The sequence below is a fragment of the Chelonia mydas genome, chromosome 2, assembly GCF_015237465.2.
Source record: "Chelonia mydas isolate rCheMyd1 chromosome 2, rCheMyd1.pri.v2, whole genome shotgun sequence".
Lineage (NCBI taxonomy): Eukaryota > Metazoa > Chordata > Testudines > Cheloniidae > Chelonia > Chelonia mydas.
In genome coordinates, this window is record NC_057850.1 from 250097116 (window position 1) to 250112701 (window position 15586).

A 15586-nucleotide genomic window follows, 5' to 3' on the forward strand; every position below is an offset into this window, starting at 1 on the left:
CTCCCTTTAAAGTGGGAAGGAGCAAAATAGGAACCCAGGGCTAAGCAAAAGCTCAGGCTGCAGGGCAGTGAGGTCAGGGACAATAAGAATGTCAGTGAGAGACTCTGAGCAGAGAACCCAGACAACCGCTGCTGCTCCCCAGTGGGTGAAAGGTGCCAGACCGACAGCCCTGGAGACTGTTTATCCATAAAACAGGGGCCAGGACAAGCTTCCCTCAGACAGGATGGAATCCTTCCCTAGCATTTGGAGTCCTGTAGCTGGGTAGCTCCTTTAGTGTAAATCTTCTCTGTGGAACAACCACTCTCTGGCTTGCCTGGAGATTGAGCCAGGGAGCTGTAGACCTAAAAGCCTGAGCACCTGTTGCTTGAGCTAAAGCATCCATTTCATTACCTTCAGCAGTAAAAACTCATGCTTTGAGATCCAACCTTCCTAGGATCAATCCTGGCAGCGGATCCAACCAGGGATGTTGTCACATCTGGTTGCCCATATAGGCCTGTGGATATCGGTAGCTCCAGCTGAGCTTCCCCAGCCTGGGGAAATGTGATGCTAAGAGAAGGTGTCTCTTTGTCCTGCTTCAGTGTCTAGGCAATGTGTAGAAGTCTCTGAGTCCACTCCAAACTAATGGATGTGTTCCTTTCGCTCAAGCAGTGGAGAGGATCATGGTTATACAGACGAATTTCCCACAAACACACTGACCAATGACATGATCCAGCCACTAGAGGGGGATAGAGAACTATGCTGAGTTAGCAAGGGTTATGTGTACAGTACTGACCCTTTCTCATCTGTCCCGTGGGGATATTGTAGTCCAGGCGTGATCCTTGCTCCGTTGTGTTTATCAGTGTCTCTGATTTCATATATTCCTTTTTTATAGCTCAATGTTAGATTCAGTAAAGCTTTTTATAAACCAGCAAATAAACCAGAAAACCTTGAAATGTGTTAACTATTTACGCTAAACGATCTGTTCCACCTTGTCTTTAGCTGACATTCTGAGTACATTTCCCAGAGCCGAAGAAGAGCTGTGTGTAGCTCAAAAGTGTGTCTCTCGGACCAACTTCTGTTGGTGAAATACAAGATATTACCTCACCCAGCTTGTCTCTCAGAAAATGGTCACAGAAATATAAAAGCCAACGTGACACAATACGCATCATTCACTCCTTTGGTTTGTGTGTATGTGTTTTGTTTCCAATAGGGTTCCATAAAGGACCAATTAAAAGCATATGGTGCGCTGACCGAGAACGTCACCCGGAAGTACACCAGGCAGATTCTGCAGGGAGTCTTCTACTTACACAGCAACATGATTGTCCACCGGGATATTAAAGGTAAAGTAGATTACACTGCGAGATCACCACCTTGCTCTCATCTAGTAGCATCGTAAGTAGGATTCTGTGCCTTATGGTCAGAGCACAGCTCTAGAGGCTAAGACACGTGGTTTCTAGCCCTGGCTCTGCCTTAGACCTGCTGTGTGGTTTTGAACAAGTTCCTTAGGTCAGAATTTTCAAAAGTGACCTCTGACTTGGGAGGGGTGTGTATGCCCCAAATATTGAGTGTCCAATCAGAAATACTCATTTTGAGAGCCCCCATTGGCTCCTGTTTCAATTGTGTGAGCTCAGCACCAGGCCTGAGGTAATGGACATTCAAGTTGAGTTGCCATAAATCAGAAAAAAGAAAAGGAGTACTTGTGGCATCTTCGAGACTAACAAATTTATTAGAGCATAAGCTTTCGTGAGCTACAGCACACTTCATCGGATGCAGCTTATGCTCTAATAAATTTGTTAGTCTCTAAGGTGCCACAAGTACTCCTTTTCTTTTTACACACACAGACTAACAGGGCTGCTACTCTGAAACCTGTCATACATCAGAAGCCACTTTTGGAAGATATTGGCACCTTTTCTGTGATTTAGCTTATCTTCCTGTTAATTATTTACTATCTCCCAGGGGTGCTGTGGAGTTTAAAAATGTCTGTAAAGTGCTTTGGGTGGGATTTTCAGGGAACTAAGAGATAGGCCTCTTTGCAAATTCCAGTAAAAAAAAAAAAAAAAAAGGGGTCCCTAGCATAGTGCCTTCATGTAGCTAAATGTCGTCTTTTCCAGCTCTGAAAATGATGGCCGGTTGCCTGAACTTTCCCATGCTGGAGCTGCTTTGACCCAGGTTGCAATTCTATCTCTTGGGTTTTTGTGCTTGACCCTTAGGTGCCAACATTTTGCGAGATTCTGCTGGGAATGTGAAACTAGGCGATTTTGGAGCCAGCAAACGCATCCAGACCATCTGCATGTCTGGAACTGGAATTAAATCTGTCACCGGAACACCGTACTGGATGAGCCCAGAGGTGATCAGTGGAGAAGGCTATGGAAGGAAAGCTGATGTGTGGTAAGAAACAAAGTAATCCCAGGGCAGAATTTCCACCGCAGTGGGTCAGCACTGCAATTTTCTAATGTCGCCTGTATCCGTTCATCCCTTCGAGAATTACAGTGGTTGATTTTCCAAGGCCAACCAGTATGACTAGCATTTGCAAGACACTATGGGTTAGTGGCTGGAATAGTGTGCTTATAGTTAGAACTGACTACCAAGATTTTCAGTAGCGATTAGTGATTTTTTTTTTTTTTTTTTTTTTTAGATGCTTAACTTGAGACACCTTAAAAAGGGTCTGATTTCCAGAGGGTGGGTGCTGACCACCTACTGAAATTCAGGCTCCTTTTAGGTGTTTCAGGCTGAACACCCAAAAATGGAAGCACCCCAAATCCCTACTCACTTTTGGAAACTTCCAACCTGGATGCTGATTTTGGGTGCCCCAATTGTTTTGGATGTCCAGCTGGAGATTCCTTGAACCTGCCTTGAGGTAACACTGAGCCACCCTGCCCTCCCTGGGAACTGCAGGAGCTCTGAAAAACTGGCTGCCAAGGTTTGCAGGTGGGATCTCAAAACTGGAGGCATCCAATATTGGTGGCGACTCTTGAGCATTTTGGATACTTCGCAGGATTGGGCCCTGAGTCTGAACAGCTGGAATAACAGTAATCCTCCTAATGAACTACAAAAATACTGTATGCACAGCACATATTCCCTTGACTCTTCCAACAACCAGGCTCAGTGGAAACCAGCCATTGTAACTGCTTTGCACTGGGAAGCCTGGGGAGAATGCCTGAGAAGTTGTTGGCAGACAGCCTTACTGCCACCTATTGATAGGTGGGAAGTGCAGCTACGTTTTATTCATTGTGATTACGAGCCAAGGTTGCCAAGCTGGTGTAAATGAGGCCTGAGGAAATGCCGCGCTGCTAGGATTCCACCCCAAGGGCTGGGCAGCCGTCCTGCTTTTTTCTGCCTCTGCCCTTTTTTATTATTCAGGCTGCTTTTTCTGGACTCCTCCTTCCCAGATGCAAATGGGAGATGAAGCCAGACAGGGAGCAAAGCCTTGTTTGGCTGCAGATGTCTTTGGTAGTAAACATAATGTGCAAGGTAGATAGGCGGCTGCCAATGAATATGGGTACAAAATGTCCCCGAGCTGGCCTCCCTCTTTGGGGATGTTTACACTGCAATTAAAAACCTGCAGCTGGCCTGTGCCAACGGGCTTGGGCTTGGGTTAAGGGGCTGTTTAATTGCAGTGTAAATGTCCAGGCTCGGGTTGCAGCCTGAGCTCTACTACAGTGCAGGGTCCTAGAGCTCAGGCTGTGAGGTGGGAGGGTCCCAGAGCTTAGGCTGCAGCCTGAGCCCAAACATGTACACCGCAAATAAACAGCCCCTTAGCCTGAGCCCTGTGAGCCCAAGTCAGCTGGCACAGTCCAGCCGTCAGTGTCTAATTGCAGTGTAGACGTACCCTTTAAGGCCTGTATACTTCCCTTTGTTAAGGGGGGAAATTCACCCCTTTGAAGAGGACCAGCACAAATCTGTGTATCAGTTAAGCAAGGCCCTGGGGAACTCCGTGGCAAATGGGACCTTAATTCTGCAGCAAGGCCCCTGGAAGAAAGGATGGCCCAATGGTTAGGGTTCTAACCTGGGATTGGAGATGGCTGGGTTCAAGTCAGACTCTTTGTTTGACCTTGGGCAAGACCCGTAACGCCTGATTTTCAAAGGTATTTAGGTATCTAAACCTGCAGGTAGGTGCTTAGCATGGCTTTCAAAGGTGCCTAACTCATTTTACCCATTTAGGCGCTTTTGAAAATCCCACTAGGCACGTCTCTGCACGTCCAGACATTAGAAAAATCTAACTCTTAGTCTGTCTGGCTCTGACTTTGAAAGGTATTCAGGCATTGCTCCCTCTGTGTTGACTTTCAGTGAGGCTCAGGCTCCTAAGTCATTTTTGAAAACGGGACTTAGGCTCTGTCTACACTAGGGAGTTTACAGCACCACAACTGTACCAGTGCAGCTGCGCCACTGTAAGATTGCTCGTGTAGCCACTCTATGCCAGCAGGAGAGAGCTCTCCTGTCGGCGTAATAAAACCACCTCCATGAGCGGCAGTAGTTATGTCGGTGGGAGAAGCTCTCCCACCTACATAGCACTGTGCACACCGGCGCTTCTGTCAGTGCGACTTATGTCGCTCAGAGGGGTGTTTTTTCACGCTCCTGTGCGACTTAAGTTATATTGGCAAAAGTGGTAGTGTAGAGATGGCCTTAGCCATCTAAGTCATTTAGGCCTTGCAGTGCTGAGCAGAGCAACACTGCTGGACCTCCGTGTGCCAGCTGTAAAATGGGTATAATAGCACTGCCTTACCTCACGTGGGAGATGAGGATAACTGCATTAAAGATCATGATGTACTCCAATACTGCAGTAATGGGGACCATATAGAGATGCTGCAGCATTCTGGTGGGAAGCCTGCATCTGTTCTAAAAGTGGAGGGTTGACTGAATTAACTGTGAAGTTGTATAATGCAATCACTACAATTGCTCTGGTTTTATTTTTTACGGTTAAATTGAATTTATTTTGTTTTGTCCCAGTTCTAGATTTCAGTGTACCACAGATTGTCATCTTCCAGTGTTGGAGTTAACAATCCGTTAAAGTGCCTGAAACAAGTCATACCTTTCAGATCTGTTGTTTGTCTCTCTGCAAATACACGCAGACGTCACTGGGTCTCTTAACCTTGACAACATGCTTCGCATCTATCTGCACAACAGGGCTAGAAACATGGTTTCAAAATGACAGCTGAAAGCGTGGAGCAAATTCTGCAGCAAGGGGCAAATCCTACAGCAGAATCTGCTGAATTGTAGAATATACACTGGGCCCTGTTCTTACGTCCCTCTTGAACTTAGGCCTTCACTGGGACTTAAGTACCTGCACGTGTGCTGGCCCTCTGCAATTTCTACGAATTTCACGTAAATAGAGGACTTCCATTTCCAAAGTGATATGTCTGTGGTATCTTTATAGCCCTAAATTTAGGGAATTTCACATCTAGGGGATAGTTTTGGGTGAAAGGTTTAGGGGCAGGGAGTGAGCCAGGACGATGGCTGGATGAAAGTCTTGCTCTTTCCTTTTTCTAATCCTCTGTTCTCCATTGCAGGAGCGTGGGCTGCACCGTGGTGGAGATGTTAACAGAAAAGCCACCCTGGGCGGAATTTGAAGCCATGGCGGCCATTTTCAAAATTGCCACCCAGCCGACCAAGCCCCAGCTCCCAGACGGCGTCTCGGACTCCTGTCGCAACTTCCTCAAGCAGATCTTTGTGGAGGAGAAGCGGAGGCCCACAGCAGAGGACCTGCTGAGACATCCATTCATGAACTGCAGCCTCTAGTCCCTTGTGGCGGGTTAGGGGAAATGCAGGTGGAAAATAAAAGGATATGGGGGGGCGGGGTGTTTAAAAAACAGACCCACAGAGCTTTGCGCTCTGAAATGCAGACCTCAGTCTGGGTTGGGATCCTTCACTCCTCATTGTTAGCTAGGGGGCCAGTGTGGGCTTTCCTTTCTAAGCTGCACTTATGACCATCTGACTGTGGAGATAGGTGGCTGTTGCCACGCTTGGGGCTGGAGGGAGTTCGGAATTGGGTGTCATCCTTGGAACACGTTGGCATCGATGATCGTGGGAAACTCACCCGCCCCGTTATCGATTGGATGCCTGGTAGTGGAGGAGCTTGGGGTAGTAACTCACTTGCCTCAGAGGAATGATGTAAGCGAACTCTGGCGCCCCCTGCTGGCCCTGAAAGCAGCACTGTCAACATCCCACAAGGAAGCCGTCTCCTCAGCACAAGAGTAGGATGCTGTGTAGCCGTGGAAGCCATTTACAGCTTGACAGACACCAAGAGGGATTCAGGCGTGAAGCAAAGGGAAACAAACCCAGGACCAAAGAACGATCGGCATAGGTGTCTCGTTCATGTCAAAGTGGGAAAGCAATCCTGTTGTGGGGGTGGAGATGGGAGGCAAAGTCCATAGCAACATCTCCAGCTCTTCAGAGGGGTGGTTTAGAATTGTTTTGTGCCTTAGGTGGTTACAGTCAAGGAGTGAAAGCCTGATTCAGCACAAGGTATCCAGTCAAGGACGTGACTACAATGCAGCCATGCTGGGTTGGCGTTCTTGTACCTGTAAAATAGTGTAAGTGCAAGGCATTCTTCTTCTCTGGATACAATAAGGTCCCTGTAGGTCATTCACCAGTGAAGCTGGCCACAGGACCTCTGTGTGTTCGTTCGTTATTCAGCGGATAAGTGTGTCTATATGATGCTGATGCCAATGGCACCCTCAGCTCAGCACACGCTTGTTCTTCAGCACCTGATCCTGTTCCCACTGAAACAGTGCAGGGTTTGTCACTGATTTTAGTGTGAACAGAACAGGTGAGGGTGTAAGTAACTGTCTTCTCATATCCCTAGCTATGCCAACCTGTGACCCGTTCCAATGTGCTGCTAACGAAGGGTCCAGCCTGCAGAGCGCCGAGTGCCTTCAGCTCTGTCCCTTCTAGGATCAGGCCCTAGATGACGCTGCAGAGCATCAAGGGTAGAAAAGCCGTGAGTGAGGTGGAATTCACCCCAGCGCACAGGACTAGCACGAGGGCTGTGCACCTCTCAAGGCCTCAAAAGGGGTCATTGTGGGACTTCATTGATACATAGACTCTGTGCAGGTGCTGTATGCAGGGGCGAAGTTCATCCTGAGGCCAGGGCTAGACTACAGACCGATATTATTATAACTACGTCGCACAGGGGTGTGAGAAATCCATACCCCTCAGAGATGTAGTTATACCAACCTAACCCCCTCATGTGGACAGTGGTAGGTCAATGGGAGAGCTTCTCCCACCAGCATAGCCATGAGGTGGATTAACTACCCCAACGGGACAAGCTCTCCTGTCGGCACAGTAGCATCTGCACTAAAGTGCTGCAGGGGTGCAGCTGCTTTGGGTTTTATAGAAATGTAATGGGGATCCGTACAAAGGACTCTGAATGCTCCTAGAGCCCGATTCTTATGAGGAACAAAGTCCAGAGAAGTCAATGAAGTTACACCAGAGTGACACCGGTGGGAGAGCAGAATCCTGCCCATAGAATTGAACAGAGAATATCAGGGGGGAGGAATAGCTCAGTGGTTTGAGCATTGGCCTGCTAAACCGAGGGTTGTGAGTTCAATCCTTGAGGGGGCCATTTGGGATCTGGGGCAAAAATTGAGGCTTGGTCCTGCTTTGAGCAGGGGTTGGACTAGATGACCTCCTGAGGTCCCTTCCAACCCTGATATTCTATGATTCTGGAGGCTTCTGCAGGAGGAATTTAGGCCCTGATTCTGCACCACAGAAATCAGGGAGAGTTGTGCTGTTTACTTTAATGGGCATGGGATCAAGCCCATAATTCTCTGTTAAATTCTGTCAGATGGCTCAAAAAACCTTTATTATTATTATTATTTATTTATTTGTATTCCCATAGAGCTCGGGAGCTCCACTCATGAGTCAGGGTCCCGTTGTGCTAGGTGTTTTTATCACTCTGTTATAGTCAGTAGGACTTTCCATGAAGAAAGAGTTCTAAGGGTTATTAGGAAAATGTAAAAATGTTTTAAATTATTTTGAATCTGACAATTTCCCCATTCACTGGCCTGATTTTAAAAAACAAACTGTCCTCAATCACTTTTTTAATTAATTAAGAACAAAATCTGAGTCCCAGCCAATCCATCTGGATTTGATTCTCAGTCTCTGAGGGCCAGTGGGGTAATGTTGACCATAGGCGCTGAACGATGAGCAACATGAGGCCGTGCATGGGTAGGGCTGAAATGTGACCTACTTTTCAAGATCTGTTGGCAAGGTTCATGGAACTCCTTCTAGAGGCTGTTTCTAAACAAATTCCTCCATGTTCCAAGTCCATTCCAGGGCCCAGTGCTTTGACTGGCACTTTGCAGCCTGCCCTAAGTGGCAGCACATGGCTGAGTTGCTCCGGAAGCAGTCACAAGTTGGTCCCGCCTTAAGGTGACCGTATTTCTCAAAGGGAAAATGGGACATTGCATGGGGCTAGACCCGAGACCTCCCCCCCAACCCCGACCCCTCCCCAAGTGAGGCTAGGGCTGGCGTTGATGCTCACCCAAGCCCTGCCTCCCCCCGCAGCTGATCAAGTTGACGAGCAAATGGGACAAATGCCCCTTTTTGTCAAAAAAAAAAAAAAAAAAGGCAGGATGGCTGGGACAGGGCTTAAAAAGGGGTCTGTCCCGGCCAAAACAGGACATATGGTCACCCTATCCCTCTTTGGCCCATAAGGGAAGTGAGCCGTGCCAGCCCTTTTCCTGGCACAGTTGCCTTCCCCCTCAATGTTGGCTCAGTAGTGTTTCAGGGAGTGGAGTCAAGTCTCTGCCCACCTGTGTGGGAGGGGGAGGAGCAGCCCCTCAGCAGCTCCTCTGCAGGGACATAAGGAGGCATCTGGCACACACATATTTACCTGCATGGGTGCATGGATCAGCTCGACTGAGCCCTATGAGAACAAACCTGGGCGTACATCCAAGAAGGGGATGACAGACCCCTTGTTCCACTGCAGGCTGCTGAGAGGCTTATTATAAATAGTGAGGGGGAAGGGAGAGCTTTTAAAACATTAAGAAGAACTACCCTGACAGTAGCCAAATTGTGCAGTTTCGCCCTGCTTCTACTGAGATAGATCCCTAGGCTTGGAGGGCAGTTTTCTCTCCCGTCCTCCTTAAATGATTTTGCATGGGTGAAACATCCCACTGTGATGCCATAGGGAAACCTGGTCTTGCCTCTTTGTTTGATTTTTGCAGTCATGAGGCTGTGTCATCCTGGGGCTGGCAGGGTTTCAGATGTAGGAATGCCAGTGGGCTCGGTCCTACAGGCCTTGTGCAAACAGAAACTGCCAGTAACTTCCCTAGGAGCGATGTATGCAAGAGCCTGATCCTGGATCTCTTATGCAGTGCTGCCCTTAGGTTTAGTTCTGCAAGTGGAGAAGCTATCTAACTCTAAATGCAGCTATGTCATGTAAGGCAACAGCCCCAAGGGGCAAACTCCGCCCCCTGGACAGAGGGAGAGCCCAGAAGCGTTCTCACCACCTCACTCCATGAAGGGTTTATGTGGTGCATGGCCCTGCACAGGAGTGAATTTCACCAGAGTGCCCTTCCTGAAGCATGCACAGCGCTGGTCATTAGGACCTTCCTCTACCTTCCCTTCCGAGGGTGTGGGTGAAATCACTCCTCAGGTGCCTTTGCCTGCAGTGTTTTGCTGTATAAAATAGAATGAGGGAAAGAATGTAATACGATTCCATGGATATTTTTTTTACGTGTAGGCTATTGGAAAGTACATTCATCTAATGTATAGTAGAAGCACTTTGCTTACATCAAATCTTGCTGCTGCTTTTTTTTTGTAATATTATCAATCCTGTATCCTGTAGATTTATTGTAATTTTTTCCCTTATCTAGGGAAGAGGCTCAAGTGTGATATTGTATATCATCAGACTTCATATTGTAGCCTATAAATCTCTGTATAATTCCTTCACACCAGGCCAAATATCATTAGCCAGCAAATTGTACATAAGAGAACAGAGTTTGGGATCTGGAAAGCTGACTCCTGGAGGGTAAGATTGAGGCCCTAATTGGAACCAGAGGCCTTGTATGATTCAGCCTGCGGGGACAGCTATATTTTTTTTTTATTCTTGAAAAAAATAACTTTATGAGAGACTGTTTAAGCCAATGATTACTGGCTTTTGCTAGAAATAATGTATTTGTTAAGGTCTGAGACTTGAAATGTATATGCATCACTCTGTCCAGTGCTTGGCCGTTCCTGCACTATGGTATGTCCTACCTTGCCCTATATGTACTGGTCCAGTTAGGGTTATTGGATGGGCAGGTCATGATCAAACCGGAGCTGGGAGACTAGGCTTTACTGGAAAGCATCATGCAGGGTGGAGTTTGGGAACAGGGGATTGTACTGTCCATACAAGGACCAGAACTGAGACACTGTAACTTCACCTGCGTTTAAATGTGTTGGGAGCAAATCCTGTTCTCCATTATGCTGCTGTGAATCCAGTCAGATGCTTCGTAACTGCAAACGGCCCATTTACTCTAGCCTCTTTGTTCCATATCTGACTGCTTCAGTGGATGTATTTTCCAAACCAGCCCCTCTTCAAGGGCTACAAACTGCCTTTAGAAACAGCCCTGAGCAAAGGCTGGTCCCTAAACTGCATGCCCCCAGCAGTAGCTCCAGGAGGCAAGGTGACTCAGAGACACGATGCTGAGTCACAGTTCCTCCCCTGCTTGCTCCCCGCTGGCAGTGATTTCTGTGGGCCCACACCTACAATAAAGGACTGCACACAACCCTCTACCCATGCTGGCGTGGCTTCTCTAGCCAGAGTAATGGAAGAAGGGGAGTCAAGACTCAGCCCTTTCCCTGCCCACCTGCTCCAGTAAGGGAGTAAGCAGGTGAATCAGGCCACTCAATCTTACTGCTGGCAACTCTGATGAAACAGCGATGGTTTATTCAGTGGAAACGACACAGCATGGATTTTTATAATCCCAGTCAATGCAACAGAGTTCTTCTTCCTTATGCAGTGGGCTAGGCCTTGATTCTGTAAATATAAGGACCCCTCCATATGGGCCGTCGTTCACTGGTAAATGCGTGAGTTGCTGCTGCCTGAGCTGAAGTACTAACTCTATTAGCAGTCAGCTGTAGTAGACGTTCATCTTCTTTTGTGCACCAGCCGCTAGGGCAGTGGTTCTCAAACTTTGTACTGGTGACCCCTTTCACATAGTAAGCCTCTGAGTGCGACCCCCTCTAATAAATTAAAAACACTTTTATATATATTTAACACCATTATAAATGCAGGAGGCAAAGCGGGGTTTGGGGTGGAGGCTGACAGCTTGTGACCGCCTCCCCCCCCATATAATAACCTCGCAACCCCCTAAGGGGTCCCAAACCCCAGTCTGAGAACCCCTGCACTAGAGGGAGACAAAGACCCACACTCTCCAAGTGTGGGGTACTCCTGCTACACAGTTCCCAAATCAGCAAAACAGAAACTACTCGTGCTTTATGTTAAGTACATGCTTACATGCTTCGTTGAATTGGCTCCATGAGTAACTTTACACATGTAAGTAATCCTATTAAATAAGACCACTCATGCCTAAAGTTACTCACATATTTAAGTGTTTGCAGGATTGGGGCCAGTGTTAGAAAGCAAATGTTTCAGGAGGCCAAGTGGTGTAATGAAACACATTTGCAACTTCCTGCCTTTTCACTAGTCTGATCAAAGCTGCTATCACTGGTATAGCACTCTTGGCCGGAAACATCGATACTCACTATAATATCAGTGCATCAAGTGTCTTAAAATCATTTCTACTTCGGAAGAATTAGCCCATATGAAACAGAAGATAATACTGCAGGTTTGGAGAGCAGGACACCTTGTCGAATGTACTTTGTAAAATGCTGTAAATGCTTTTTCCCCCCCACGCATGAAATTAAATATTTTTTAACTTTGTGGTATTGTGAAACCAATTTTCCTATTTTATTGGTTGGGGGGGTGGGAGTAAGAGAAGTATGTTCATTATGAGGTGAAATGTTTCATCTTAAAGTGCAGCATTATAGTATGCACACACACACACACGTGCGCTATTAATAGAGATGCATGCTCTGTCATGTATAGTATTTTATCTATTCTGTTCCAGCCACTTTGTGCTACTCAGGAATCTGGCCCTAACTGGTTGGATGAGAATTGCCCTAGTGCAGAGGAGCTTAACTGCTAGAAACCAGTGTAACCAGGTCCTACGGCAATTGACACCCTTCCCTCCCATGCGCGCGCACACGAACACCGAGGTTGGCCTAGGGATGGTGTCAGGAGCAAGACAAAGCACACCTGCGCTCAGCCAATGCTCAACAAGTATACAGAGCTGTAGCTAGCTAGCATAAGTTAAAGCAGCCCCTAGCTGACTGACCAGTCTCCTCCATTTCGGGTGGAGATTCCTGCACAGGAGACAATCTGAGCCTGAGTCCTCAACTGAATGGAAGGGCAGACTCTCAAGAGTGGCTGTGGCCCCAATCCTGAACCTGGATTATGTAGGCAAGTAACACACTCATGTGAGTGGCCACGTTGACTTCAATTGGACTGCTCACGTCAGTCTTTTAGGACTGAGGCCTAAATCACCCTTAGGTTGCTGCAGCCTTCAGAGTATAAGGGAAGTGCTACCACAGCGAACAGAGATTATATTTCAGATGGGAGTGGGGGAGGGGGAAAACTGTGTTTGGGGTTTTTTGACCAGAAAACGTTCAGTTCTGTTTCCAATGCCATCCGTGCAGTTAACTGGCCATTATGGTGTCTGTTTGCAGGCACAAATCTTTTGTGCCAAGAAGCATAAAGCAACCCAACCACTAATAGAATCATGATTATTCTGAAACTTGAAAAATACTCTCATGATCGGGGAATGCAAGTGCATAAGATAAGTATTTATAAGGGGGTTCTCCCTGACATCCAGTTTGCCCTCACTGCTAGTGACTGAGTTCCAACGTTCCCCTGCACAACTCTCCATTCCTTTTCCAGGTGGCATGAAAGATGCGTTCAAACTGGGCTTCAGAAGCAGCAGGGTTGTGGTGATAGTTTTCGCTACTTGAGTTCGCTCCTTGGCACTGAGAAGGTGAGCAGAGCCATGCCTTCTGTGTCTAACTCTCATCTATTTCCCGCAGCCCCAACCATGTGGCAGCTGCTATGGGAGAGTTGCTAGCAGCCCAGAGCACAGTTGAGTTGATTATACAGCCAGCTCCATGTGTAAAATGCTTTTGTTCTTCAGCATGGAGTTGCCTTGTGACTGTTACTGGACTGGAAGATGGTGTGATGTGTTCTTTGACTGCTAGTCCCTATTGTTATTCACAGTGGGATGCACATGTGCCCAAGACTGGAACCTCTTCAATAGCCATGAGTGCTCATGTGAACAGTCTAGTTGAAGTCAACACCTGCATCCTCCATCTCCTCATGCTCTGAACCCAGGGCATAAGCTGTGGTGCACACCAACTGCCTGGCCTGTTCCTTTCTCCCGCTCATGGTCTGGGACAGAACCCTTCAGTGTACGTAGCCTCTCTACCATTCTGCTCAGACTTCAGTTCTGAATAATTTTGTAATAGTTTTGTCTTAGTTTGAGAATTGGGGGTCATCCCCTCACATTGCTCCTGAACTGTTTGGGGGCACCTCCCCAGATTCCAGTCTTCCCAAGATTCCAGGTTTCACTGGTCTTGAACACCTGCCATGTTCTGGATGCTCTGACGCTATCAGGGAGCTATTCACCGGTTCCGGTTTCAGCCCTGCTGCCACAAGACAGACTGTACCCTCAGACAACTCCTGTGCCTTGGACAAACAGGAGGTGGCACTGATGGTTTCCCTGTTGTTCCAGACATGAAACATCAGCCAGTATAGGGCTTCCGATCCTCCTGGAGGCCTCTATGTCCCTGTGAACTGTGCTATTGGGGGATCAATTATACACACACACAGCCCGGGGCCTGTGTCTGTACCCTTATGATCTCACCCACTGCCCATACCGAGGCTCCTGAGAGTCATATTTTTAGGCCCCAGACTAGAAGGACTTTGGGCACTGTTTTCAGCAAAGATAATCTTCTAGACAGGAATCTCAGTTGGTCCCCATGCCACCCCAGGCGTACTTTATTGAGCAGGAACAACTGGTCTCACCGGATCATAGAATCATAGAATATCAGGGTTGGAAGGGACCTCAGGAGGTCATCTAGTCCAACCCCCTGCTCAAAGCAGGACCAACCCCCGATTTTTGCCCCAGATCCCGAAATGGCCCCTCAAGGATTGAACTCGCAACCCTGGGTTTAGCAGGGCAATGCTCAAACCACTGAGCTATCCCTCCCCTCTGACAGCTCTTTCTTCACCTCCAGATGAGGTGGTGGCACCTTCTCCCTCTCCACCAGATAATTAGAGACCATGCCAGAACCTCCTGAGGAGGATAACAGAAACCCTCCAGATCCCATTAGAAGAGATTCAGGATACCACCCTTAAACTTCTGGATATTATCCACTCTACCGCTCCTTCTAAAGTGGTGCTCTCCATCAGTGAGGATGTATTGTAGCCCGTTAACACTATTGGCACACATCAACCACCTGACTCTGAAAAGGGCAGAGGAAAAGGTAGTTTGTTCCCTCCAACAGGGTGGAATATTTGTTTTCCCATCCTAACCTGAATTCTCTAGTCATCCAGGAGATCATGGAGTGAAACAGGCTGCACCAGCCCAGAACCACTCTCTGGGATAAGGACTCCAAGAGACTAGAGCTCTTCAGCAAAAAGAGGTTTTCGTTAGCCAGCCTACTGCAAATTACCAGATAATAAAATCATACATTGACATTAGTAATTACAGCAAACTGTTGGAGTTCGCCAATAAACAACACAGGAATGTAGGACCTTAGACCTGGACAAAGGGAAATGGGTTGCCAGATCGTCCGTTCAGGCATCACTTGATGCAGCAGGTTTCCCGTCCCATGGTGACCTCAGTGCTTATGAGTGGGGCCTCTTGGTCATCAAGATTTCCCAAGGAGGTCCAGGCAACAGCAGAAATCTCCCCTTCAAGGATAATGTAGCCCAGAGTAATGGGTCTGGGGAAAAGGGGAGCCAAGCTTGTTGCCGGACTCATAACAGATAGGGAAGACAGCAGTAGGCTCACCTCGCCAATAAAAGGGGGCAGAGAAGTGTTGATCCTTGTGAGTGGGCAAACTGTGTGGGATGGACAGTTGACTAAGCCAATCGGAGGCAAGATGAGAAGAGGATAACCCTGCCTGAGGGAGTGCAGGCGATCCCCTGACTATCTCCCCCATCTGAGGGAGCGCAAGCAATCCTTGTAGACTCTGAGGCCAGAAGGGACCATCATGATCATCTAGTCTGATCTCCTGCACACTGCAGGCCACAGCTCCTCGCCCACTCACTGCTGTAATAGACTCCTAGCCTCTGGCTGAGTTACTGAAGTCCTCAAATCATGATTTAAAGACTTCAGATTACAGAGAATCCACCATTTACACTAGCTAAACCTGCAAGTAAGCCTGGCCCCATGCTGCAGAAGAAGGCGGAAAGACCCCCGTGTCTCTGCCAATCTGACCTGGGGAAAAATTGCTTCCTGATCCCACATATGACCACCAGTTGGACCGGGAGCATGTCAGCAAGACCCAACAGCCGGACACCTACAAAAAAAATCCTTGTAGTAACTCAGAGCCTTCCCCATCT

At 47.7% G+C, this 15586-nt stretch overlaps 1 protein-coding gene across 11 annotated transcripts in view; it reads left to right on the plus strand.

Moving 5' to 3' along the window:
* LOC102931859 (mitogen-activated protein kinase kinase kinase 3) overlaps positions 1-11848 on the plus strand; it is a 117974-nt gene extending 106126 nt beyond the window's left edge. For all 11 annotated transcript variants that reach the window (XM_037891166.2, XM_037891167.2, XM_043541617.1 and 8 more), the window contains 3 exons: positions 1190-1319; positions 2190-2367; positions 5487-11848. In XM_037891166.2, coding sequence (XP_037747094.1) covers positions 1190-1319; positions 2190-2367; positions 5487-5715 — 537 coding nt within the window. In that variant the 3' untranslated portion in view covers positions 5716-11848. The remainder of the gene's footprint in view (positions 1-1189; positions 1320-2189; positions 2368-5486) is intronic.
* Positions 11849-15586: the final 3738 nt, after the last annotated feature.